The sequence below is a fragment of the Trematomus bernacchii genome, unplaced genomic scaffold, assembly GCF_902827165.1.
Source record: "Trematomus bernacchii unplaced genomic scaffold, fTreBer1.1, whole genome shotgun sequence".
NCBI lineage: Eukaryota > Metazoa > Chordata > Actinopteri > Perciformes > Nototheniidae > Trematomus > Trematomus bernacchii.
Window position 1 is genome coordinate 16,760,439 of NW_022987564.1, and position 27,574 is coordinate 16,788,012.

Genomic DNA, 27,574 nt, shown 5'->3' on the forward strand with positions numbered 1-27,574 from the left:
GTAGATAGGTAAACGCGGAAACAAAGAAAAACTGCACGAGAGAAACTTCGCATAAGAACAAAAAAAGCAAGATTGTATGCAGCTGGAGAAACACCTATAACATGTGAGTCAATGTAGAAGTATTGACGGTGGGAAACGTTATGTTTTTTTAATTTGTATTGCAGAATTTTAAAGACTCACCTGAGGGATCTGTAACACATGAACACCAATATCTTTAGTTTGTCCATCTTTGTAGGAAAATCTCCACGATAGAATCAATACATGTTGTTGTGGTGTTAAGAAAGCTTACAGACATGAAATCCTATTTCCACTGAAAGCCCTCCAAAAATGGACAGCCTCACGAGTCACATCAGTGTTTAGTAAGTGCTGGGCTATCAACATGGTGGTTAATATTGACTGAATATTAGAACAGTGGAAGAAGTAAGCTACTGATATGGTTCACTAATGTAAAATAACTATTACCACACTGTAAACATACTCTGCTGCAAGTCCTGCATTGAACATGTTACGTATGTAATAGAATGTAAGTATTAAAAGTATAAACATGTTATATGTGACTGTTAGACTATTATACTACTATATATTGTATTTAGTTATATTAGTTAGTTAGTCATTTATCATGCATTTATGTAAAAGCATGATTTTACTATCATTGTTGGTTGAGGTAAAGATATAGTTTGAATGTGTTTTGTGTACCTGCTTTAGATAATAAAAGTCCTTTCTCCACCTCTTCCCTCTTCCACAGTTCCACTATGGGCCTGTGTGATGGCCTCTCCCACTGTAAGCTGGCTCTGGCCTTTGCTGTGTTGATGGATTTACTGGGAGGAGCTGCTCTGCTGGTGGGGGTCTTCGCTACCCTGGAGATCAATGGACATGACTTTGGAGACTTACTGGTCTATACTGGTATGCAATTATCCCTAAAATGCAACACTGGCAACGGGATACAATATAAGGGAGGAATTACAAAAGCATTAAAATAGAGAAGAGAATGGAATTTAAAGTAAAAAACATTCATCCTTTGCAATGGGAGGTACAGCAAGCTCTGAATGATGTTCAGTTCACACATTTCATCTGAAAGGCTTAGGATTGTTTTTATTTGTTCTAGGGTTTCAATTTATAATGTTAAAAAGGGATTTTCAGTATAGAAAACACAATAAAAAAACATGCAACTCATCAATGAACTAAAACAAGAATGCAATTGTGCCCTGCAATATTTGTATATATATTTTTATTGTTCTCAAGATGTCAACATGCAGAAGTGCATTTTAATACCTATTTTTACATTTATCTTTCACTTACTCAAAGAATCCATATAATTTATTTGACCCCTAACAAAATTGTTGTTCGTCAAGTAGGGAAGTTTGCAAATATCAGATTTGATTAAATATCCATATTATACGAACCACCAATTCTGGTTTTGGTCCAATAAGTAAAGCAACACATGTAATACATCTTTGTAAAAGTGATGTTTTTTATTTGAATTATTTCCTTTTCTGGTTTCTTAACTGTCTGTGTTCTAAACTCTTGACTGATCTGACTGCAGGCGCTCTGTTCGTGGTGATGTCTCTGGCCGGGTGGGTGTTGTGGTACAGCGGGAACATCGAGGGCCTCACCTCTAAGAAGGAGGTGGGACACATCGGCAGCGCCGTGGACCGGCTCGCTCGCAACCTCAGCCGCAAGATCCGTGTGTACCGACACCACCGCTGAGCCCAAACAGGAAGTCTGGATTCTTTTCAGATTGAAAGTCTGCTGCTGCCTCTTTTTGTGAGTGTTAATATGAGATAGAAGCCACTGAATCAAACTCTCAATGTCCTAGTGTTACAAGCATGTCAGAAACATTTCAGTCAAAGATGTGCACCGGCTGTGCTGTTACTGTTATTGATGGTGTATTCTGATTTAATATCTCTTTGTTTTTTTATAGTATTTGAATATCTGTAAAGCAGTTTATCCTATTTGGTTTAAATAAACACTTTTTGATACATTATACAGTTGAGGCCACAATTATTAGCCCCCCAGGAGTTATGGAACATTTTCCTAAGATTCTTCCCAAAGTTTCCAGCATTGATAAAACTTGATACAATCAAACATTCACCAGTGCTATTTAGTAGCTTTTGGTACATTTTGGAAAATAAAATACGTTTTTAGGCTTGCTTTATATCAAATATAGTGAAAAATGGGTTGGTCAAAAATATTAGCACACCAAATCAATCAATCAGCTTTCAAACCACACCCAATCAACCAATCAGCTTTCAAGCCACACCTGAGCATTCAATCAGCATAAAAGGACTCCAAGAAACAGGCACTTGAATACCTTATTGAGAGGGACTATACTACTACTACTACTCACCATGCCAAAGACAAAGGAAATCAGTCTTGAGCTCAGAAAGAAGATAGTGGAGGCTCATGATAAGGGGGAAGGCTATACTGCTATTTCCAAGCGCTTCACAGTGTCTAGAACTGCTGTACGTTGCATCATTGCGAAGTACAAGGAGACAAATTCTGTAAGAAACAAACCTGGGCGTGGTCGAAAGCACAAGATTTCAAGAACTCTGGAGAGGAAAATAGTCAGAGATGTCAGCAAGAATCCCCGGACATCTGCCAAGATGATTGTTGCTGACCTGGCCTCTTCTGGAGTTGATGTTTCAAGGAACACAGTGGTGAGGGCTCTTCATCGTGGTGGGCTTCAGGGCCATCGTCCCAGAAGAATCCCTTTACTCAAAGAGCTGCACATCAGAGCCAGACTGAGGTTTGCCCGTGAACATTTGAGAGGTAAAGATGCGTTTTGGAAGTCTGTGCTTTGGTCTGATGAGACTAAACTGGAACTGTTTGGGCACATGGATGTTGCTCATGTTTGGCGAAGAAAGGGAGAGGCCTTCAACCCTAAGAACACATCATTCTGTGGGGCTGTTCTGCAGCCTCAGGCACAGGGAGACTTGTTCGGGTGCAAGGCATCATGAAAAAATAAAATTATGTTGACATTTTGAGGGATAATATGAAAGAATCTGCTCGTCTTCGCTTAGGTCGTCGCTGGGTCTTCCAACAAGACAATGACCCAAAGCACACATCAAAATTGGTCCAACAGTTCCTAAAGGACACCAACACCAAGGTGCTGGAGTGGCCCGCACATAGCCCAGATCTTAATCCTATTGAGAATCTGTGGCGGGTGCTCAAAGTGAATGTCCATGCTCAGAAACCACGCAATTTGGACCAGCTGGAACAATTTGCAATGGAAGAATGGGCCAAAATCCCTCAAGAGACCTGTGCCAACCTGTAAAGAACTACTCTAAGAGGTTGTTGTCAGTTGTGGCTCAGAAAGGGTACAATATTGACTATTAATGGCCTGGGGGCTAATATTTTTGACCAACCCATTTGTCACTATATTTGATGTAAAGCAAGCCTAAAAACGTATTTTATGTTCCAAAATGCTACTAAATAGCACTGGTGAATGTTTGATTATATCAAGTTTTATCAATGCTGGAAACATTGGGAAGAATTTTAGGGAAATGTTCCATAACTCCTGGGGGGCTAATAATTGTGGCCTCAACTGTACATGGCAGTTTTCTTAAAATTACATTTTCAACAATATAAATGAGATTCTCTTTGCAAAACTAATTATAATACACGTTCATGCATTTTTATGAGTTAATAAGTTAAATACCAAAAATAAATGACGATTTGAACATAGAGTATATTGATATTTGTAGATATAGCTCTTTACATGTCATTGCACTTCTTCAAAGTTAACAGAAAGACATAAAGCACAAAACACTGTATTTTAGATTAAATATCACTACATTCACGGTATACATTATCTTGACATTTTTATATAGCATTGATATTTTATTGAATAGATACATGCAGTATGTGTATAACTAATGTTATATTTTAAACATTTTTAAATGTATGCATAAACATATTATGCATATAATGTTATATATATCATTCATGAATATTGGTAGACTAGCTTTTCTTTAGATCTGTTTTGCAAAAATGGCGAGGTAACAACATGCATTAGAGCAACATTTAGAACACATTTAAAAAAAAACTAAATTAAGATAGAAAAATTCAGTATCAGTGCATATAAAGTGCAGTATTTTCCAAACATAATATGATAAGAAAATTGCATATTACTCAGTTTTATCTCTTCATACAACATACCCTATTTGTCCCCTCTCTGGGATCAATCAATATGAATAGACTTTAAGTCAGACTAATTAGTAGATCTATAACCTCCACTGACGTCTACTGGTGACCAACAGGAATTACAACAACATCTACAAACCATTTACCATTTGTGCAATAAGAGATAAGGCAGTGGCGTAACTATCGACGGTGCAACGCACCGTGGCCCAGAGCCGGCCAGGGGCCCATGCAAAAAAAAAAGAAATATATTTTTAATGGCATTGACCGGTTCACGCAGTCTTCAAAGTAACCAAGCAACCTAAATTAATTAGTAATTTGTCTGTCCAATGACCTTGCTCCCTTTCATGTCAACCGTTTAATCAACCTGTACTGTACTGTAGCTAGCAGCAGCAAGTTCGGCAGCATTATAACAATGTAATAGCTTGCATTTATAATGTACAGCAAACCAAAGCACAAGAGCAGCGCTCAAAAGAGAAAGGACAAGAGAGAACAAGGAGATGTAACAGCTAAACTGACAAAATTAGACAACTTTTTTTGTCGTACATCGTCCTCGAAATCGAGCGCTAACGTTAGCAATGTTGACGTGCAACGGGAGCCGGAGGCTAACGATAGCTCACCTGCCTCACCACCATCATTGCCATCTGGCTCCACAAATGAAGCTGTATCCGTGGCCGTGGCTGTGCGACCTTCTTCTCCAGCCAGCCAGGAGGAGAGGCTGGATTTGGCTGTGCCCGGCGGTGGTCCAACAGTTCCCTGAAGGGCCCCAACCGATAGGGGACTCTATGGCGCTATTGAGACCCCCGGCGCCAAGATCAAAAGCTATATTATAGCAACCGGTCTATGTAGGCCTACCGGCCCATTCCCCAGAGACAAACATCAAGGAAACAGGTGTAATCCTCTTCTTAGTTTGCTGTGCTGTTGTCAGGCTGTGGTGGTCTGAGGCCAGGGCAGGCTGTTGTTGATAGCCTACATGTGGCGCTTCTGAGTGGTTGTGTATGTCCGTGCGTGTTTGGGGCGATGTGGGGGGGGGGGCCAAAACAATATTTGCACCGGGGCCAATCACAACCTTGTTACGCCACTGAGATAAGGGCAGATATAATATATGTAAGAAAATGTGACTCTATGTGTGTATGTTCTATCTCAGCTTCCTCTTTACAATGGATTAGTCAAATAAATATATGTTGAATTAACTCTTCCTGCTTACACCCGATTACATCCATTAAAAGAGTCAGGACAGGAGTGACCTGGCAGCATATTTGATTTCCGACCGGAAGGAAGTTTCCCTGCAGGTCTCAGATAATCTGATTCACCTGAAGACCCCGGTGTGTCCTGTTCTGAATCACAGCATTTTATCCTGTTAAACAAACACGGGACCAAAAAGGGAATTCCACAAATCAATACCACTAGTTTATTCAAAGGGGATGCAACATCTAGATTTTGATTAATTCAAGATTTTGATTAGTTGTGGATAATAATCAAAATGTAGACAATAAGCTAGGTAATTAAACAGCTAACTAACCATTCGTAAATATTTTAAGGGGAGCCACACATAAAATAATGATTACTTACATTATGTTAAAATAGGAAAATGATAACTTGATCTTATCAAATATTAGGTGTTAATTTACGTACATTTTCAACACAGAAATCTGAACATTGGATGCAGCCAGGTTAATTTTTTTAATTTAATTTCGTTTCAGATTAGTGATGAGTCAAATGTTTTTGCAGAGGGGACTTCGAATCCAGAAATCAGAAAATATTATAAACAGCTATAAAAAAAGATAGATCACCGTGTCACATCCTCAGTTCATTACTAACACTAAGACACAAATAAATAAGATTTTTAATACAAGTTTTCTGAAATATTATGTTTAATATGCAAATGAGTTATCATATACAAAAATCGACTGACGCAGATTGACAAAGATGGTTAAATAAACAGCTAAAACATTTTTTCAACTTTTCTGAAAAAAGGCATCAATAATCTCCTAAAATTGACCAGTGCATGAAAAACTTTTTTTTTTTTACTGTTGTTTGGACCTTAAATGTATTATATATGAAAACTAACTTTGACAATCAAGATAAAATACAAATAAAATACAAACTTCACATTTATGAACAGAGATTATATGGTGTAATGTTAACCCCTGGCAGAGACCACTAAAAATATTGAGCAGAATAGTGTCAGATGTTAAGTCCTTGGACTTTTATAATATCTACATTTGTCAGTAAATTGGCATCTGCACATAAACATATCTAACAATCGTCTGAGCTTTAAGACAGAGACGAATTATGACAAATAAATGAAATTTGATATTAGTTTACACCAATTTCAGTGTTTTTCACCCCAGTTCACCTCTGTTTATTCCTTCAAATCAATCTAACCAACCTTAGATTCAGTTGGACTTGTTTTTCGTTGGTGTGAAAGCTCACCAGAGTTTACCTGAGTTGCCCTCATTTGTTAAATCCCCCACCATATGGTACGAGATTAAATCTGGCCTAAAGTGAACTCTTTGTTGTAACTGTTCATTAAACCCAAGACTGCTCTCAGATCGGTCTTTCACGTTATTTACAAGATGACCTCCTCCCACACATCGCCTTGAATGACCTCATATGACCCCTTCAGACAGTCTTTATAAGGTAATGGGATTTTGACCACGGTGAGAATGTCCTCACAGGCCTTGCTTTCAATATTGACAGGTGAGGTCAGGACGTTTACCTCAGAGATGTCAAGTTTCAAATTCAAAATGTCATGTATGACTTCTAGTTACATGTATGGTGATTTTTAGAAGGTTTAAAACGGAAGACTGAGCTCAACAGGAGACTTAAAATGTTCACTGACAAGCCAACAGTTGTGAAAGTATTTAGATATAAATACTTCTAATGTTCCTCTCAAGTTCTCATGCAGCAAGACAGCCCATTTCAGAAAATATATATATACATATTAATTAATCACTATTATGTTGCAGCTGGTAAATATGGAGTTAATGTTAATATATGGAGTTGACTTTTCTATTCTGAATATGTAAATAAACTAGCAACAAATATTTTCATTGCAGTGTTTTTTGGAAGTATAACTTAGAATACCACACAACATGCCCTATAACTTAAAATGGAAATGCTCTACAGTACAAGTACCTCAAATGTATATTTAAGTGCAGTACTAAACATACTTAGTTTAATTCAAACAAACAGAAATAAAAGAACGTCAATATTCTAATTACCTTTATCAGGTTTCCAGAAACATGACATGACTTTCTCCGTAACTCATGAATAGGAAATGTCTGCCCATAAGTAATAATCGTTTTCAAAGGTTATAATATTTTAATATTGTGTTTACAACTAGTTTTGGGTTGCACCCAAGTTGCCAAAAATATCCATTAATGCATGTTTAATGGGTAAATAACAAAATACTTCGGAGTGTTCTAACCCCTCAATGAGATGAAAGTGTCACTTCTTCACATTTCGGGTAACCCCATTGGAAACCAGGATGCACATTAGGGTTCTATATTAAACACCCCTATTCTGGGAATAAATTCCTCAAGGTCAGGCCAAAGAGCTTTGATAATACTGTTCAGCTCCATTCTGGTTACCACTGATTTTCCATTCCCTTTATTGATTCTCTGTCTGCTTTGCATTGCTGCCAAATCCTCCTTACACCGCCTAACACCACCACCTTTACTCTCTCTCTCCACGTCCATTGTAATCCCTCTCTCCTCTCAATTAAAGGATTTTCTTTGCTTGAACTCAATCTAAACAAGGTCAAAGGTGAGAGTTCAACATGGGAATGTTTGTCTCAGGAGCTACGGGACGAGAACGGCTAATCCAATAAATCCAGACTCGTATTTGGAGCCTGAAGTGAAAATCCCTGATCTAAAAGAAGAAAGAGTTATGTGACGTACAGAAGATGAAGTGCAAACTCAGTGAGCCCAGGGTGTTTCCCAAATCCCTTACACTTTAGTTCAAAAATAATCAGCAAAAAAGGGATTATTTGACCCTACATCTTAACTTTAGGGACAAAAATAAACCTAATGCTAGGCTTACCTCAATGGGTGAAGCGAAGAAGTTGTAGAGCATCTTTGGTCACAAAAAAGTCAAAATGATTGTTTTAAATTATATTTATTAAATGTTTTTTTTACTGTAAAATTGAAGAAAATAGTCAAAATGAGATGAATGGCGGCGGATTTCATTATGTTGTGTTCCGGTCTCCTGTGACCCGTTTCAAGTTAAAATTATATAATAACTACGCTCTAGTTTTTTTTATCGGAACAAGGCTTCATGATATCCTCCACAACAGCTATATAAACACTAAAATATTCTCAAAGAATATGTACACTAACACTTGAGCACGCACACAAGCACGCACGCAAGCACGCACGCAAGCACGCACGCAAGCACGCACGCACGCACGCACGCACACACGCACGCACGCACGCACGTACGCACGCACGCACGCACGCACACACACACACACACACACACACACACACACACACACACACACAAAACATTGACCAACAAAAGCTTGTTTTTTTTACCTTTTTCTAGCATGAATCTATATGGGTCAATGTTGACCCGTAACACCACAGAGGCTTCTGTAGTTAACAATATAAAGTTGTAAAAACTTTTGGGGGGGAAATTGTATTCTAATATTAGTCTATAGTCAGATAACATAATTATCCACTGTCTTCACTATTGGGAATATAATGAGTGAATTTTTCATTTTCTTTACTTAAATATGTGATGAAATGTGTTTTGGGGCCGTAAAATAAAATGACAACAGGATTGTATGGTTATGAATGCATAATAACTTAGTTATGGTAGTTAAAACAATATTGGATGATAGTCATTATTTTGGAGTGTTTTGGACTGAGATAAATCATGGGTCAAAATGTACCCGCGAACACCACGAACGGTAACAGCTTTCGAACACAACACAAGGGTTAAAATAATAATAATAGGCCAAATAAAAGCAACATAATGTTACACACAACACCAAGAAAGTGTTGCTAAACAGCAGCTACTGTGGCCTAAAGTAGCTTTACCACTTTTACAGTAATCTCTTTAGTCAATTGCATTAGGACTTCCTGGAGTTCAATATGCCAATCACATTGTGGAATGTACCGGTTACTTGTCCGGAAAACTGTTGCTATTTTCTTATTTCCCCCAATATATTTAATTGATTTGTAGGTTAAAAAAGTTTTTTTGTTGGCTGGTAAGAACTAAAGCAACTTGTACCATTTAGGAATACTAGGCTCAAACATATCCGTCATGGAACATTACAATAAGCAGAACAAATCTAACATAACATTTTAGTGATAAAACCAGTGAAATGTTCATCTGTGAAATGTAGTTTGTTAATAAATGTGCTCTTTTACTACACTGTTAGTGTACAGTTTTATTATTATTGTTATTATTATTATTATGTTTAATGCACTGATTGTTTTCAACTTAAGCATTACATTGGGATAGATAAAGTCTTATCTTATCTTATCTAATCTTAAATAAAGTGTAACTGACATTAAGTTAGCAATAATGTCTATTAAAATGATGCAAGAATATATCTACCTTAAGCTTGTTAACTAAAGATAGCTATAAGCCTGCATTGGTTACTGTTCACACCAGAGGCCTGTACTACGAAGCCGGATTTTCGCTTAGCCGGCTCGGCTGACTTCAGGGAAAACTCGGGCTTTCCGGTCCTACGACACTGGTTCTCTTTTTAGCGGGCTAGATCTCCATGGTAACTTATGCTGAGCGGCTAACCTCCTCGGGAGGAGGTTAGGTTGCAGGCTAAGAGATCAACTCAGTGAAAGCACCGCCTGCTGACCAATCAGAGCTCCGTGTGCGGAGTTTAAAGCGATCAAGTCATATTACAGGATAGAGGAAATACTGAAAAACTGCCGTTGCAGGAAAGACGGCCGGCCAAAATCAACTGACTGTGTGAACGTGAAAATTAATAGAATATCCCCTCCCATCTTCAGAGCAATCTGACTATTATAACATTAACGTTAAGAAAGCTTACTTAAATATCTGCCACAACATAAGTAACCGGATCAGAGTAACATTAAGTACAGTCCGCGGCACTGTGAGTGCAGACGTCGATGTGTCCCATTATCATTCATATCACATCACATCATAATGTATCATATATTTCCTTATTTGAGTCAGCTTCTTGAGCCGTATCTGGCCGTGCAACACTCACAGTGTCACATACTGTATGCAGAAGTATTATTTTAAGCAACACATTAAGTTGACGAAACACTCGAGTCAAATGTAATTAAAGTCAGATCGTGTCTTAGACGGGGCAGTGATATCATAAACCTGTTAATGTACGCATTCAAACGCTTTTTCTTTTACCAGCTGTATTCACCTTGCAGGTGCAGCTATGTGGCTTTTATCCTGGATAAAGTGTTTAAGTCATGGATGTTTAAAGTTTAACTTCTTCATATTTGACTAATATTAAAGTTCACTTTTCATTCAGGAAGTATGACGCTGCGCTGTCAGTACGCTTGTCCATGTTTGAGATTGGTCGAATGCTCCAAATACCACCCCTTTCATGTGAACGCACACCTAACTAGATAGGACACGGCTGGCTTGAGCGATCCACTTGATAACCAGCGTCGTAGTACAGTTTAGCGAGAGCGCGTATGTTTTGGATTGGGCCAACCGGCTAACTCAAACATATCCAGGTTAGGTTGAACCAGCTTCGTAGTACAAGCCTCAGATTCAGTCCAGTACATCATTTGGTTAATATATTTATTTTACTCTTCTTAAAAGCTAAGAAAATAGAATCAGAATCAGAATCAGAATCAGAATCAGAAACAGGTTTATTGCCAGGTAGGTTCACACATACGAGGAATTTGACTTGATGTCATGGTGCAGACATAAAATATAAAACAAGAAATCTAATGTAAAACAAAACATCTTTAAGGACACCGTAATAAAATATAGTTAAATAGCAATAAAATAAAGCAGTAATTTACATGGAAATAGAATGCTATGAATGAATTATAGGATATAAAATATGAAATATGTACAGTAAGCAGTATGAACATTGTGTGCATTAATGTAATGCATATAGAGACTGCGTTGTGGCTGAGGTAAGTAAATAAAATAGCACCTGAAGAAGCTATTTCACTTAGAAGGTGACACGTGGCAGAGCTCTCCAAAGCCTTGGCAGCCAGATGGCATAATCCAAATCAACTGGCAGTGCCAAGAGGGAGGCAGAAATTCGGCCACAGCACGACAGGAGAGGTTTTATTTATCACAGGATAGAAATTAACAATTTGCCAAGACAGCTTACTGCTGCTCTATTCTTTGTCTGAGATAAAGAATTGATGTGGCAGTGTGTAGCGAAGATGTCTGAAGGCAGTTATGTCCTCGTAATCAGGCTGAACTCACATACAGTTTGTTGTTGTTGTCGGTACTATGCATCATCATATTATCTAACGGGAGTTTCCTTGGCTTAAAGCTCGGGCTGCCTCAGGTTTGTGCACACTAGTGTGAAAATGAATGTGAGTGGTGGCCTGGCTGTATCTATGTTGTGACCTGTCCAGAATGTCCAGCCCCCTCCGACCCAGTGAGGGTTAAGCCAATCCAATGATGGATCTGTTTGACCTGACGATATGACAATATTGAGGGCATAAGATGTGTACAAAATCTTTCAAATGAATATGTTCTGAAGACTATTGCGAAAATGTAAGATAAAAAGTATTGCTGAAAGAACATTAGAGAGGCAGGTGATGACTGACACCCTAATATTTTATCACATCTGCCAGGATTTTAATGGATTCATATATATGTATATGTGGAACCTCTAGTGGTCAATGGCATTGGATGTCCTCCAGATTGGACATTCTTTGACCACATATCGGCAAGAGAATATAAATTCTCATTGCCTTAAAAGTAGAGTCACCAATGATGTTACAAAAACAGTTTATATGATCATTTTTGTCTGTTTGTTTTGGGGTTGTTCTGAATTAATGGATATTATGTTTTGGACAGCTGACACCTAATGAAGGGATTGAAAAAGCTTTGGGTCAGAAAGCAAAAAATGGCTGTGTGGTGTTTCCTTACTGATCTATGCCAGAGGGTACATGTAAGCATGGTAAGTGATGTTTTCTTCCTGCTATACCTCTGGGTAATCAATTACCTGTAACCCACTTTACAAACATGAGATATATTAAAGTGAGCTGTTAGAGTGGCAAAATAGTTCAGACATGTAATGACTGCTGCCTTGCCCCCATGCTTTAGTCAGGTTTACACCTATCGAGGGGCCACCATACAGTATGAAGCAGGTGTACTGTGGTGGAAGTTGGAGACCGGTTTACAGCCGAACAGATGGCAGGTCAGCAGTCAACACTCAGTTAAGCACATTTAAAATAGCAGAGCCACTCGTTGCCACTCACTGGATTTAACCCATTATCTTATTATCTATCTTTACCAGTGTAGGGACCAAGGCAGTTTGGGTAAGGACTCAATTACTCTGTAACTTCACTTTATCAAAGTTATTTCTAAAGCAGATAAAACCTGCAGCGTGCTTGTAATCAGGGAACATTTAAGTGCAGGGTTCAGTCAAGATACAGGGCCGTCAAGTCCAAATAATTTAAGTATGACATGTCAAGACTCAATCTTTTCCGTTTCTCTCATTGAACATCTCAAAAGAATTGCAACTGTGTACAAAATACAGTAAATATTGACAAAGGAAATATCTTTAAATATAACCTTTCAAAGAAATCATGCGTTTCTCCTGGAGTTCTGCTTATGAAAAGCTGTAACAGACTCTTTGACCATCATGGGATACTAAAAGTCTCAGAAGAAGCTACTATATAAAACTGAATAAAAGTTAGTCTTCGGTTGTTTTATTTGGAAAAGGGTTATTAACAGTTAATCACCATAAAAATTGAAACAGGTCAAGTTTGCCAAGATTTGGTTAAGCTAAAGGAAATAACTAAAAGATCTGCATTCTATCTAGTCTTAAAGACAAAATACATCCAAGAATACAACCAGTGAAGTACATTTCAGAGGTATGTTCCTCAAGGGCTAAACGTTTACAATGTCCTATCTTTAATTATTTGTGTCTTTTTTATAACCCATTTGTGAGAAAACCCTTACCTGTAGTCACCCTCTTGGATGCCAAATCTGGAAATGGCCAACGTACCTTCCCCCTTCCATGGATGTATAGGGAACTGGATATAGCGTTGAAGGCGAGAACCCCTTATTCCTATGAAAGTTGCTCATTGGCACAAGAATGGCCTGACGCTTGAGAGCAAAAGCTGCTCTCGGCTCAGTGAAATGAATGGAGAGGGACAATAACTAATGGTTTAAATAATGGACATGTAAGTGTTTAGGCTGTGGAGTGGATGTGCCTCAAATACTCTGATTTATAGTCAATGTGAAAAAGTTTTTTTCGGCCCATATAAGTCGTGGACGTTGTAGTACCACCATTTGGCCACTACGAATATTTGCGCACTTCCTAAGGGCTTGTTCCTACCCCTACTTCCGGCACCATTGCTCAATGAGCAGGGCTGCCCCTCCCTACACGCAGATCAAGCAGACTGCGTTGGCCCTCATCATGCGGAGGGGGCCTCATCTTATGTGCAAATGCGGCACAATTATGCGCTCCGCAGTTACCCCGCTGCGAGGCTCCGGCGAACTAACAGTTCACGAGCGTGCTCCACTAGCGCACCTCTTGGTAAAACGACAGAACCGATCAATAAATTCCAAGCATGTTTTTGTCAGCAAATGAAACGTATGCAAACAAAAAATAAAAGCTTGTTTCAACGTGGTAAGATTTAGTGTGATCCACATAAAACCTGTAGGCTCTCACAGGGCACAAGTTTAAAGCCTCCTATCCTCTGCAAAAAGGTGTGGCGAAGGGTGGAAAGCCTCCAGCACCAGAGGTTTGGAGGAAAAATATCCTAGCCAGGACGATAGGCTGAAAATCCAGGTATGGTAGAAGGCCAAGGGTATAGCCCTTCAAGTAACTTGTGGATCTCTGTCGTACATGCAACACCAAGAGCAACAATTGTACATATTAGCCTGACAGCAGATCTGACCCTGCATTCTAGGGCCCTGTGAGATTGAAAGCACTCAGAAACACCCTCTTGGCCCTACCGAATCAGCTGTTGTCATATGACATTGGCTTCAAACCACCCTGACGGTTGGTTTACGACTTCATCGCTGTGCTATCCTTCCTCACCATGACCCGCCTCCCCAGTTCTATTAGGAAGGTCAGGCTTAGTAAACTGCATCCATTTTGAGGAAGTGTTAGGAGGTGCTTCCTGGTGATGATTGATAGTCTACTACAGCATCGTTCTTGCACTTGAGCGTGTCTTTCACACGTTTAAGTTGATAACAATGGATTTGAGGGCAAAGAAACGTGGGATGTGTTTGACCCATTACCGGCCCCACCCAGTAAGTAGGTCATCATTCAGCACGCATTGAGCACAATGCAAACAAAACAAACTCATGACATGCCAAAGGGGGTCCCTCGTGCAAGGCAGCCGACTATTTGGCAACCAATAACCTCAAGGGACCAAAGTGGGATAAGCTCTGACCAACCTTCATTTTACTCTCAGTTACAAATCTGTAGATTTTCATGAGTCTATCTTGGTGGTTATTATCTGACTTGGCCAATTGACTACCTGAAAAGAAAAAAAGAAGCTTTGTAAGCTCAGGGATTCACAGTGGTAAAGCTGCTCCGTCTCAGGGTGACCCAGTTTAATTGACTTATCTCGACAAGCAACGGCTGATTTCCTCTGCTGCTCACAGACAGATCATCCCTGCTCATACAGGTAGGACACAAACAGAGTCAGCTACACTGACATGAAATATCATCATTCTTTATATTCAAGAAACGGAACACTTTGGAAGGACATCTAATTGTTATTATTAGTAGTATTTATTTTAAACTAGGTTGAAGAGAATTTTTTTCTGAGGAAAATACAAAAGTTATTATATGAAGCATGTAAAGGCAGGACCAGGGAACGGAATAATTTGAATAGATGAAAAGAAGCAATTTTTGGATTCATCTTTGGTTGGTGTTGTTACTGTTTTATTGGATGTCTGTCTAAATGCAACTTCGATTGTTTAATCTCCATTCAAAGTAAAGTACCTTGAGGACCTTTTTATTACTTAGATGATTATGAATTCCTGAAGAAAATACTAAAAAGCCTTGTAATCTTAACCACTTGCTGTTGTTTTTTACTTCAATTATTTATTTATGTTCAACATGCAATCATCATAGGTTGTTTTACATTGAGCTGGAGGCTAACTTGAACCATATGAAGATACTGAGTCCTGTGGGATATGGTAGACATTTGTTGTGACCTACAGAACTAATTAGACAAGGGAAATTGTAATTAAGGGGTTAAATATTAAAGCCTACATAAATTTGAAAGTCACTGCAAAACAATATTTTTACTCGCAGCCATTTAAGATAAAAGCAAAAAGCAAAAGATACAGTTGAGTCTTGAGGAGAGATCAGTTGAGGAAGTTACTTTGACGTTGTGCTTCCCAAAATTTGTCAGGTTACACAACTACATGGTCTAGAATTTTACTCTGTACAATACTGAAATCTGCTCATTTTAAAAGCAGCTAGGGGTAATTTAAATGTCAATAACCAAGCACTCCAGCCTTGAACTGGGTTGAACCCTGTCCGTGACACCTCTTACAATTGGTTGATTCGCTTAATAAGCTTACCAAGCGGCTTCTGCTCTTTCACAGAAAACGCATCTGTGACCAGGACAAAAAAAGAAGAAGGATACTGCAGCCATACCTCAGGAGGAGTCTTCCGTTTATTAGTTCACCTGAATAGCGGAGGTCTCTTTTTTTAGGTTAAATACGTGTGTTTAGTGGCCTAGAAAGCTAAAGGGCCATACAATCACATCTAAAATGGGTAACAACAAGAGCGGCATTGTGTCCAAGGAGATTCTGGAGGACCTGAAACTCAACACCAAGTTCACAGAGACTGAAATCAGCCAGTGGTATGACAACTTCAAGAAGCAGTGTCCAACAGGGCGCATCTCAAAAGAGGAGTTTGAGCGTATCTACGAAAAGTTCTTCCCAGAAAGTGACGCCCAAACATACGCACAGCATGTCTTCCGCTCCTTCGACACAAATGATGATGGCACACTGGACTTCAAGGAGTACATCATCGCTCTCCACATGACATCAACAGGGAAGACCACAAGGAAGTTGGAGTGGGCCTTCTCCCTGTTCGACGTGGACAAGAATGGATACATCACCAAGTCAGAAGTTAAAGAAATCTGTGCGGTGAGTTTTGGAGAAAGGAAAGTAATATAGACAAGACAATCACCAGTTTAATATATTTTAAACGCCAGTTTATCACTCAATCCCAAATATGTGAATATACCCTTTTTTCTTGGAGATTTGAAAATCTGATGTAGCCAATCTCGGAACCCATTTGCTTTTGATGTTAAGGCTCCAGGTGAAAGAGGCTGTATTTCTATAGTTCCTGTGTGGCCAGCGGATATGTGCTGTTCATTGTTCACAGTCCGGTTGGCAACTAAAAATGCGAGAATGGAGTTGGAGTTGAAAGAAGACATCTATGATCTCAGTATTTTACAAATAGCCAAATTCAAGCAAATGTTCAGCAAAAAAAAAGACAAATTGCCTTGGGTTCGAATTTGCCCCACAGAATGTTTAAATGTAAGTCTGATCAAACATGATTGGTAAATTCTACTCATACTACACTACAGACGGAAACTAGACACTTCCAGAACCAAAAGTAATGCTTAATTCATAGGCAGAATCTGTTTGTAAAGATGTATTCTTAACCAAAAGATAAAAGGTCATATAACCACCGAACAAAGAGCCGAAGAGCTTGTTGGTCTTGTTACATAGAAAGGTCAAATGTGAGATACATAGACGCTGAATGCCTCTCTTTCATTGACCAGTATGTGTATTCTGATTTTCCCTAAACAGGCTATTTTCAAGCTGATTCCTAAAGATGAGCTGTCTGCTCTACCTTCGGATGAAAACACAGCTGAAAAGAGGGCAGACAAACTCTGGACGTTCTTTGACAAGGGTGACAATGGTGAGATACAATAGTGTAAATGGACACATGTATGAATAAATGTGAGGTGATTACAACTTTGTGCTTTTGTTCTATGATAGATTTTGCACTGCCCATTCAACAGCCAAAATGATTTATTTTTCCTAAACAGCTCGATCCAAAGATGTATAAAGATTAGAAACGTTGCAGATCAAAGTTGAACACAATTAAACTCTGACCCCTGGTTTCAGGGTTTGATTCATCTCCAATCCTGGCCAAATGTTGATCTGTTTGCACACTGCCAATTATTCAGTGCTCCAGTTCCTCCCCCTTAAAACCTTTAAGAAGTGTCTCTAATTTCAATAACATGAACTAAACGTCTTTTGTTCCCTTCTCTGCTTCCAGATCGAGTAGCAGAAGGCGAGTTTATCCAGGGAGTGATGGACAATGAAGACGCTCTTCGTCTGATTCAGTATACACCTCTGAAGTAACCTTTTGACATATTCATTGTAACCCTCTCCATTTCTGTCATTTCCACTTAACCCTTCACTCAGCTGATACAATTACACCTGACAGCACTTTCATAAAATGTGGACACACGGCACGTGAGACGATAAAAAACCCCAGTGTTCAATATTAAATAACGATGCAGAATTTCCTCCGAGGTTTTAAAACATTTCTTCTGCTGCATTCGTACAAACATTTTCTTTATCATACAGAAAATTAAATAATGTTAAAAACGACTAGGTCAGTACTGTCTTTCTACCATGAGGTAGAGGGCAATAATGATCAATACACGTGGCTTAGTTTACACTTTCCGACAAATAAAGAAAATTCATATTTTGCTGAAATAAGCCTATTCGTCAAATTTACAAGAAAGTAGGCACACATCATTACAGGAATTAAGAACATATACTGATGTGTAATATAACATGTCACTTACTTGTGTTGAAGTGGCAATAACATTTCAGTATTTAGCTTACTATGCCTTTATCATAGCACTGAGATCGGTGTTTCCGTTTCAAATGATAATTGATATAACTGTTTCTTGCTTTGGACAGCAAGCTAGCATTAGCCAGGTTGCTTGCGATAGCCATGCTGCTAACAATGTATGACAAAGTAGATTGTGAAACAGCAATAATTACGTTGTTTGTAGCTCTAAGGAAGAAAGAAAGAGACCCAACATTGACAACAACAATTGAACAAAATCCACTTGGAAACATATGGGGGAAATATTTATCTTCTTCTGCTTTGAGGTATATTTACCATGAACTATGTTGTTTTTATCTGGGTCACCAATGCTGGTTTCTATTGTCTCTCTTTTTAGCCTGGGATGTTTTTTTTTAAACCCTGTCCAACATGTAAGTGCAGCAACTGTACCCTTCTTATTGTTGTCTTATATGGTGTTGAATCTGTCCATGTGGCACGATCGTACATGTTTAGTAAACTGGTGGATACTGGAAATAGGTTTGTTGTAAAACAGCATGTAAAACTAAGTGTTGGTTCTGGATTTACCCAATAAATAAAAACCATGAAAACGTTAATTGTCACAAGTTCTTTTTTGTTTTTTGTGTTGCTCTCAATGTTCTGAGTTACTGAAAACCATGACACCTTGTGCAATCACGTGAGCTAGCAAACCTAAGCTAAATACAGCAAACAAGTGACTGCGTACTAATATTCTTACAGCTTATTATTGTGTATAGGTAAAAAGGAATGATTATGCAATTTAGGCCACCCTACTGTACAATGTTATAGTTGAAGACCCCTGCGCTAAGGAGGGTTTACAGCTATGTTAGCAGCTAAACTTCTCTGTGCTCAATGCTAACATTAGCCTAATGACATGCTAACAATGAAAATGATGCATGCTTATGTTTACGAAGTAATGTGTGGCATGTTTGCTATTTAAATTTAGAATTTGTCCGTCACAGACTGAAAACTCACCTGTTTGCCTGCATCTTTGCTCATATAAGAACAAAACTCTCTTGTGTACGTAGCACTTACAAAGGATTTGGCTTTAGGTTAAGCTAATGCAGTAGCACTTAATCTTGGGCTTATAGATAGGAAATGTACCTGCAGGATTCTTGCTTTTGATTTTGTTTCTTCATGGTTGAATGCACTAATTGTACAGTAAGTCGCTTTGGATAAAAGCGTCAGCTAAATGAAATGTAATGTAATGGTAAAGTTCATCCAATAGTTATTAAGATATTTGACTCAAAACTACAAATGTGAACCATGCTAAATTCAAGGCTTCAGAACTGTGGTCCACACCAATAGGTGTTGACAGGTTGGCTGTTGTCCACTTCTTTTATACCATCTTTGCTGTCCTTGGTGCGAATAACGTTGGTCTACATTTCATCGAAGTAAACCCATTTTTTACTTCACAAATCAACCTCCAACAGCAGATGAATTTAATTTAAAAACGGTTGTCGGAAGGATAAGCCACATAGCCCCAGCTTTGGTTAGGAGCACATTTTTACTGTTTACTTTAACATTTGGTGGATTATCCAAGGCAACCGGGACACTATTTAAATGTCTTTTCTAGATGGTCAATGATCTGAAAACACACTTATGTTATTACGTTATTGTTTTATAACATGAGTCTTGCTTTTCACCTACCTCACCCATTGTATATAAATTACATCAGATAATATTTCTTTTTTCCTTTAATGCCACAGTTATGTTACTGGAAGGAACATTGGAATAAGTAACTGTATCCACACAACAAATACTATGAAAATATCCTGCAACATGTGTTCCTTTTAATATATTTAACACCTGATCAAAATGTTGAACTAACCCCTTTATGTGTCTTAGGTGAAGTTGCTTGAACTAAATCACCTCAGAGACAAATGGCCTGATATGCTCATTTTAGATAAACTGTTGTATAATTCAACTTCATTTACATTTTTAATTACTTTCTACATGCGCAGTGACCTGGCAACTCAGTTTATCTCCCCCTCGCCTATATTATGGCAATCTCTATCTCTCTCCTCCCCAACCCTGCTCAGTCTTATTTCCCTGAATGCGGAGATTATTGACATAATCTTCTGTCCAGCATTGGAAAGCATCTGTCTTAAAGCCTAAATCTCTCTGTTGCTTTAATCTTTTATTATCTATTTACTTTTCTTTATCTTTCGTTTATATAAATAGAAAAAAAGTTACATATTGCTCGTACTGATGATTTAACCATGAGAGTGTCATGGCCTGCTGAGTTTAGAAATGTTAACATTTACTTTTACATGTCCTTTAGTAACTGTTTCAAGTCATTCACACCAGTGTTTCATTATAACTCTTTAAAGTTGATATTATGTCCTACTTCAATTGCATTTTGTTACTAAGTATCTCAACATTAAAGTGATACTTACAGATTCCACGTAAGACATTTTCAGACAATGTTTTTTGCATTTATTTATCCCTTTTTACATGCAAACATAAATTAAAAAGAAAAAAAGTAAATAGCATCTCCTGCTTCACACAGACTTCATGGTAGTCTCCCCACTTTTACCAACCTTCCTTATAATGGAAGAGGTTTGAAAAGACTGCAAACCATGATAATCTTGGATAATGCTGGATCTGTAAGAAGGCAAATCTCCGCTAACTTGTTAGCTGTAACAACATGAGAAACCAACGGTCCATTGGAGACGTGTCTGTGAATTTGAGATTTCTTTGCCCCTTAGTCAATTCAATACATCAAATGTCACATCTTGAAATGCTTATGCCAAAACAGTTTAGAAATGTTACAAGAATCATTTTAAAACTGCTTATTTACAAAAGAAACGAAATATTTCAGAAGGTATTGTTCAAGTCTTGAGGTCTTGGAATGTAGTTGAAGACAACAATGTGTAGAGACAATCCTGATGAGATAATGTCCTCTGCGCTTATAGTCTTAGCAGAGCGAGTCGTCTCTTTCCTCCTGCTGAGAGTAATCCATTTCGTCCATCTCCCGTTCACAGTCTTCACATCCTTCAACGCAGCATCCCTCCACCACCACCACACCATGAGGGTCCTCCAGCCTTTCCCCTGCCATTCCACTTACCCCCATTCCTCCTACCGCTTCCATTCCTTCCATCCCAACTACATTTCCTCCAACTCTTCCAAAAGCTCCCATTCCTCCTGCCATTCCCATTCCCAATCCTCCTATCCCTACACCTATTCCCCCAATTCCTCCTACTGCTCCCATCCCCATTCCTCCCATTCCAACTAAATTACCTCCGACACCCACCATTCCCATCCCCATCCCCCCACCTTGTCCTACTGCTCCCATTCCTCCCATTTCCCCAGCTCCTCCTGTTGCTCCCATTCCTCCCATTCCTCCCATTCCCATCCCTCCAACCCCAATTCCTCCTCCACCAACAAACAGCGCTCCCCCCGCGCCGCACGCCAGAGGGCCGACAGCCGGTCCCTTTCCTCTGGGCCACAGAGGGTCCATGAGCGCCCCATGCTGGCCGAGCTGAATCAGCTGACTGACGGAGAAAAGGCCTCCACCGCCGGCTCGAACCACATCCTCGTAGGAGGGGGCGCAGGCAGCAGCACGAGCCTCGTCCAGCCTCACGCGGGCGCGATGCTTCATTTCGATGAGGGTCTTGGTGTAAGAGTTGAGCGTGGCAACCGCGGCCCCCATGCAGCAGCTGAAGGACAGCCAGGCCATGCTGGTGAGGGAGGACATTTGGAAAAAGTATGACACATTATATAACATGACAGGCCAATGCAAGTTGTTGTTTAAAGGCGTGGTTACAACAAAAGTGGCACAGGATAAGTTTTTATGCACAGACAAATTAAATACAATGATGGGGCCATATTGATTTGAAACAAAACTACGTGGTTTGGCTCAGGAAAATATAATGATATATATAGTTTGTTATGTGATATCAGTTGTGTTCATGATTAAGATAAGAACATTACGCAAGTTAACTAAAGTTAATGTCTACTTATCACAAACACAAACAGCAGTCTCCTGAGAAAAAGTCCTGTTTTTTGGACCCATCCATCAATTTAGACCTCTACTAGATTATACATGTATTTGTGATATTTATTTTGCACACAAGGACAATGAGTTACAATAGCTTCTTACATTTTGGAGTTACCAACTGTCTTTTAGTGGCTACATTTTTTTTATGGCAGCAATACATGCCAGGTGCAGCGCAGAGAGCATCCTGACCGGCTGCATCATGGCCTGGTATGGCAGTTGCACTGCCCTCAACCATAAGACTCTACATAAGACTATTAAAAACCTGACCATGCACTATTTTTATTTGTAGGCTATTGTTGTTTTTTATATACTTGTTTTAATGTCTGTAATTTGCACTGTTTAGGAACCTTCGATCTATGTTTTTCATACATTACATAACTACACCGTAGTTTTGTATATGTTATGACAATAAACCTTTGAATTTTAATCTTGAATCTACATGAGTTCATTAATTAATTTTGATAGAATATAAACAGTTTTAAATGCTGGTTGTGGCCAAGCTTGAAGTGGGATTTTTGGGAGTGGATAAAATTGAAACTTACGCAAAAGACCACCCGTAGTCCCAGGTCTGTGGCCTCCAGTCTTTAGGACCAATGCTTACAGTCATCTGAAACACCGTAGTGTACATCATGTGTGCTACCATCCCCATCAGACCTGTTAGACGAAAAAAGGCAGAGATTAAGTTTAAAAGACAAAAGGAAGAAAGAATATGTTTAAAGGTCCTTACACACCAAGCCGATTTTTGGCGTCGATAGATGTCGATAGATGTCGGGCCGTCGATGAGCGTCGTGTCGCCCTACTCAGATTGGTGTGTCTTGGGCCCAATCCCAAACCACGCCCTACACCCTACCCCTACACACTCCCCCTCCGTGATGGAGTGAACTCCGTGGAGTGACACTCGCAGCTCAATGAGGCTCCCTCCTGTCAGATGGAGGGAGTAAATACAGCGGCAAGCTTTAGGACAAACTCCCCTCTCTCCGGCAGAAACAGGAAATGCCGTAACTGTATGTAACAACGGTTTCAAATCAGCATCTCTTGGACAAAAAATAAAAATTAATAACTCAAATAAAACTCCAAACATCTTTAATTGTGTTACTTTTTTGTAAGGCTCTTTTAGTTTTACACCTGATTTTTATAAGCTTCTTAGTTTTTGCAACAGTCTGTAAATATACACAACTTTATAATAAAATGCACACATTTACCTTTTTCTAGACTAAACACAGGTATGATCCTCAGTTAAAAATATATGAGGTTGTTAACATCGCAGTTTATCAGTGGATGTTTGCTGGAACTTCTTGTTGACAGCGTGTTTCCTGACGGACACACACAGCGTTGAGACCGGTCAGGTAGAGACCGGTCTCCAGTCAGCACCGATGCAGACTCGCTGTTTGATGGCTTGATAACCCACTCCCCCTCCACACCGCTCCACACTCGTTTGCATCGGTGCTGACTGGAGACCGGTCTCTACCTGACCGGTCTCAACGCTGTGTGTGTCCGTCAGGAAACACGCTGTCAACAAGAAGTTCCAGCAAACATCCACTGATAAATTGCGATGTTAACAACCTCATGATAACCTCATATTTTTTTTACTTAGGATCATACCTGTGTTTAGTCTAGAAAAAGGTAAATGTGTGCATTTTATTATAAAGTTGTGTATATTTACAGACTGTTGCAAAAACTAAGAAGCTTATAAAAATCAGGTTTAAAACTAAAAGAGCTTTACAAAAAAGTAACACAATGAAAGATGTTTGGAGTTTTATTTGAGTTATTCATTTGAATTTGTTGTCCAAGAGATGCTGATTTGAAACCGTTGTTACATACAGTTACGGCATTTCCTGTTTCTGCCGGAGAGAGGGGAGTTTGTCCCAAAGCTTGCCGCTGTATTTACTCCCTCCATCTGACAGGAGGGAGCCACGTTGAGCTGCGAGTGTCACTCCACGGAGTTCACTCCGTCACGGAGGGGGAGTGTGTAGGGGTAGGGTGGAGGGCGTGGTTTGGGATTGGGCCGTTGAATCGGGAGGCTGTCGGCCAAAGGCCGTCGGCCAAAGAAATCACTCTGATTGGCTGTTCGTTCAGCTTAGCGAATCAGTGCATGAGAAGCGAAATAGAAGTGAGGGACCCAAACAAACTATTAAGAAGGCAAATCTGAGATTTCATTTAACTCCAGCTCTCGACACAGGTTCGGGAAAGCCCCATGAGCTTCTTGTTGTAGAGTGAAAATGGAACGCACACGCTATTTGTTGTTTGTATATATCACGCAGTCTGTTCTTCTTCTCTCGGTGTATCACGCAGTCTGTCTTCCGGTTGTTGCCTCTTTTGAATGACAAATACACACTACCGACGCTTGCTGGTAAGGAGAGTTATTGCCACTGACGCATGCACAGTTCGTACGTGCGACTTGGCCGTCGGCTGAAGTCTTTGCGGTGTGTTCCAGTGCGAAACATGGCCAAGACGCAGGAGACGTGAGGCGACGTGAGGCGATGTGAGGCGACGTGAGGCGACGTGAGGCGACGTGAGGCGACGTTCTGTCGGGACGTGTTCTTTGGTGTTCTTTGGTGTTCTTTGGTGTCAGTTTGGTGTGTAAGGACCTTAACACGTTTGGAAAATGCTTTTAACTATATATTTGATGCTGTGAAAGGTCAAACAAGAGAGACGTTTTACAAGAACCTCCTCACCTGAGAGGACAGTGCACATGGCAGCGTAGGCGTTGATCTTGAGGGCGTTCATCTCCCTCTTGGCACAGAGGCAAATCACTTCCACACACATGAGCAGGAAGCCCATGGCCAGAAGACCGATATACGTGAACTCACTGATGACTGAGAGCCAGAGGACACCTGGAAGCATAAAGAAAAAAATGTGCAACCCTTATAACCAGTGGTGTAGTGGGGATTTGTTTACTGTGTGGACGCTATTTTAATTAGGTCAACCCAAACAATGCCACAAGAACGCACGCAAAACGGGCAGACAGGGCTACAGAAACTACCGGTCCTACTTTAGTTACTGTACTGCAAAAAGTAGACGGCGCTGCGCTCAACACACACACAGACTCAAAACCATGGACACACCGGCACATAAGTTACATAAACAATTTATAGGCCTAAGTTGCATAAATGCTTGAGCTACAGTATTGCAACTAAGCAGACAGCGCTGCTTCTCTCTCTCTCTCTCTCTCTCTCTATCTCCACTTTCAAAATCTATTTAAAACTCATAACAAACAAACTCAATTCCCAAAGTTGTCCTGAAATTAAATTATTTAGCTTCGGTGCTGCTAGCCTCTTTCTTCTCGTGAATGATATTCTTTTTAGAAAATAAGTCAAGTAACGTTTTTTTGCCTGCCATTATAGAGCTGTTTAGTTTGCGTTCTTGAGGGAAAGAGCTGCTGCAAAATCGGCGGACGGCGAGCTGGTGGTGTCAACCTGGGGTCACGAGCGTGATGACAAATCATAATCTTTTAAAGCTGTTCCACTCTGAGCCTGTTTTTCAGGTCTCAGGCTCGAAAATGACATTCCCAGAACAAATGACCATATCTTCCCTTCTAAAAGGGTTAAATTAATAATCTTTGTTCTCAAAGTAATGATAAACCTGTGAGTTGGATGTAGAAGTGTCAGAATCAATATAAATGTTTTTTATTTTAAAGAAAATTCAGATTTTACATAGTAAAAAACTGTAAATTATAGTGTCCGTCCAAAAGTTATTTTTTACAGATAGTGAAAACTACCCTTGGATGATGGGTTAGTAGACTAAAAGCTTTAGGAATCCAAAGTACAACATATAATAAGTACCCTGTATCAAGATTGATGCAAAACAAGTGAAATTTGACCTTTTTAGAGAGATTTAGCCAAAAACCCCCACTTTTGGGGTCATTTGGGTGGATTTGACCTATCTCTGGCCCCCCTTGGTCGATTTGGTTGGTTGACATACCCTTGTGACCGTTAGAGCCAATAGAATCGAAGGGGGAGGCCCACTCACACACACGTTGTAAAGAAAAAATGTGGGCGCTTCGTGTGTGGAAAACGAAACCAAAGTGGAGGAATGTCTCCTTCTGGAGTTTGGAAACTAAAACGCAGTTGTATTGCTTATGGATTATCAGAAATAATTTCAAAGAAGGCACAGACACATAGGATGAACCTATGGATTAACTGCAGCATCGTTTTTTTATCGTTTTAATGCCATTGAAGACCACTTTTGACCAAGGTAAGCCATATTTACGTTTGTTAGCTACTTAGCTCCACATGTGATGATTTACGCTTTCGTTTATAGCGTCGCGAATGTTTATCACTGAGTGTTGAGGTTTTTTACACAGATTCAGTGTCTCCAGGACACCAAAAACGAGTGGTTGGCTGTGCATCTAGGATAAGTAATAAGGGAGTTATGAGTGAGTTTAAGTGCCTTTGTAGGTTCCGTTTTTTCGATCGAGGCTAATTCAGAGGCTGAGTGCTAGCATTGTGGGTTTTTTTTGAAAAAAAAAATTAAAAAGATCAGTTAGCTGAGTTTCTTCCCGTTACATGGATATAACACATTCATAGTTTTATTCAATATTAAGATTCCTTAGACGTTGTTTCCTGCAAATGACGCGTTTATCCGCCCGGTACCGGGGGGATGGTGTGAAACAGGTTAAGGAAATCGTTTTTATTTTTTATTATAATTACTGTGAAATGTATTATGATTTCGTCATTATTACAACAAATACACACTTGCAAATGATAACACTGGCAATGATTTTATATTTATTAGACTATTCACCACTGCTTATAACACTTAACCTGTCAATGACAAGCAAACAAGACCAAGAATGTTATGCTTCATATTTTTTTTAATATATATTCAAATTTAGAGTTTGTGTTTGTATGTTTGTGTTGAGAGGATTATCCCACTTCTTAAGCTAAACTAATTATTAAAAGAGCTTATCAGTGTTGAAATGCCACATAATTCAGCAGACATTTTTTCGCTCAAAGCATCATGTGATGGTACAACACAGACAGTTAGGACTATATAGAAAAAAAAAGTTTCACAGTTTGTCATACTATCAGTATATTTCACTGATAATACTTAAATACTTTTTGAATGTGATGCTTTTTCCACAGGGTGATACTTCTGAATACATTGAATGTTTGGCTGTGAAATGTAAATAGGAATAGAGGTTATATTGTCTCTGTTTCCTGTTACTGACCTTGTGTCTCTCCTGGTGTCAGCTCAATGAAGCTGCGACACTTTTCCTCCTGATCCTCACCTGGAAGAACAACCACAACAGAGCTCATGAATCGACATCTTGACGGTGAGAAACATCTGAGTTAGTTGTTGAAAAAAGGTAAATGTTTGTCTTCAAAATGTAACCACGTAAAATGTATTATACTTGAATTGAATGTCAATTAACATTTAAGGCAGTGTTTCTCAAACTTTTTTCAATAATGTACCCTGAAAGTGCTCGATTACCTGCGTAAAAC

General features: G+C 39.3%; 3 protein-coding genes across 5 annotated transcripts in view; 2 read left to right on the top strand and 1 right to left on the bottom strand.

Annotated features, from left to right (window-relative positions):
• On the top strand, positions 1-21,264 carry tmem238a (transmembrane protein 238a). 3 transcript variants are annotated; one of them, XR_004555400.1, is made up of 4 exons: positions 1-103; positions 746-903; positions 1,544-1,764; positions 21,115-21,264. XR_004555400.1 is itself a non-coding variant. In XM_034125212.1 (3 exons), exons 2-3 carry the CDS (start codon positions 753-755, stop codon positions 1,705-1,707), a joined length of 315 nt encoding a protein of 104 aa, XP_033981103.1. In that variant the 5' UTR covers positions 1-103; positions 746-752; the 3' UTR covers positions 1,708-2,025. The 3 variants fall into 3 exon arrangements, 1 of the variants encoding a protein (XP_033981103.1); XR_004555399.1 differs by lacking the exon at positions 21,115-21,264 and adding an exon at positions 15,871-15,950; XM_034125212.1 differs by lacking the exon at positions 21,115-21,264 and having other exon boundaries at positions 1,544-2,025.
• LOC117478240 (visinin-like) lies at positions 15,999-18,674 on the top strand. Its single transcript, XM_034125211.1, has 3 exons — positions 15,999-16,419; positions 17,092-17,203; positions 17,567-18,674. The coding sequence occupies exons 1-3, from the start codon at positions 16,039-16,041 to the stop codon at positions 17,650-17,652; spliced, it is 579 nt and encodes a 192-aa protein (XP_033981102.1). The 5' UTR covers positions 15,999-16,038; the 3' UTR covers positions 17,653-18,674.
• si:ch211-232m10.6 (uncharacterized protein LOC572203 homolog) overlaps positions 21,048-27,574 on the bottom strand; it is a 10,578-nt gene continuing 4,051 nt past the window's right edge. The window contains exons 3-7 of the mRNA XM_034125209.1: positions 27,301-27,360; positions 24,806-24,964; positions 22,673-22,784; positions 21,541-21,810; positions 21,048-21,174 (exon numbers count right to left, since the gene is read on the bottom strand). Coding sequence (XP_033981100.1) covers positions 21,048-21,174; positions 21,541-21,810; positions 22,673-22,784; positions 24,806-24,964; positions 27,301-27,360 — 728 coding nt within the window. The remainder of the gene's footprint in view (positions 21,175-21,540; positions 21,811-22,672; positions 22,785-24,805; positions 24,965-27,300; positions 27,361-27,574) is intronic.

Bases quoted from the DNA above. Each gene is read 5' to 3' on its own strand.
- tmem238a (XM_034125212.1), top strand. From the start codon at position 753: ATGGGCCTGTGTGATGGCCTCTCCCACTGTAAGCTGGCTCTGGCCTTT. The intron at 904-1,543 runs GTATGCAATTAT...ATCTGACTGCAG, and splicing joins AGACTTACTGGTCTATACTG to GCGCTCTGTTCGTGGTGATG.
- LOC117478240 (XM_034125211.1), top strand. From the start codon at position 16,039: ATGGGTAACAACAAGAGCGGCATTGTGTCCAAGGAGATTCTGGAGGAC. The intron at 16,420-17,091 runs GTGAGTTTTGGA...TTCCCTAAACAG, and splicing joins AAGTTAAAGAAATCTGTGCG to GCTATTTTCAAGCTGATTCC. The intron at 17,204-17,566 runs GTGAGATACAAT...CTCTGCTTCCAG, and splicing joins CTTTGACAAGGGTGACAATG to ATCGAGTAGCAGAAGGCGAG.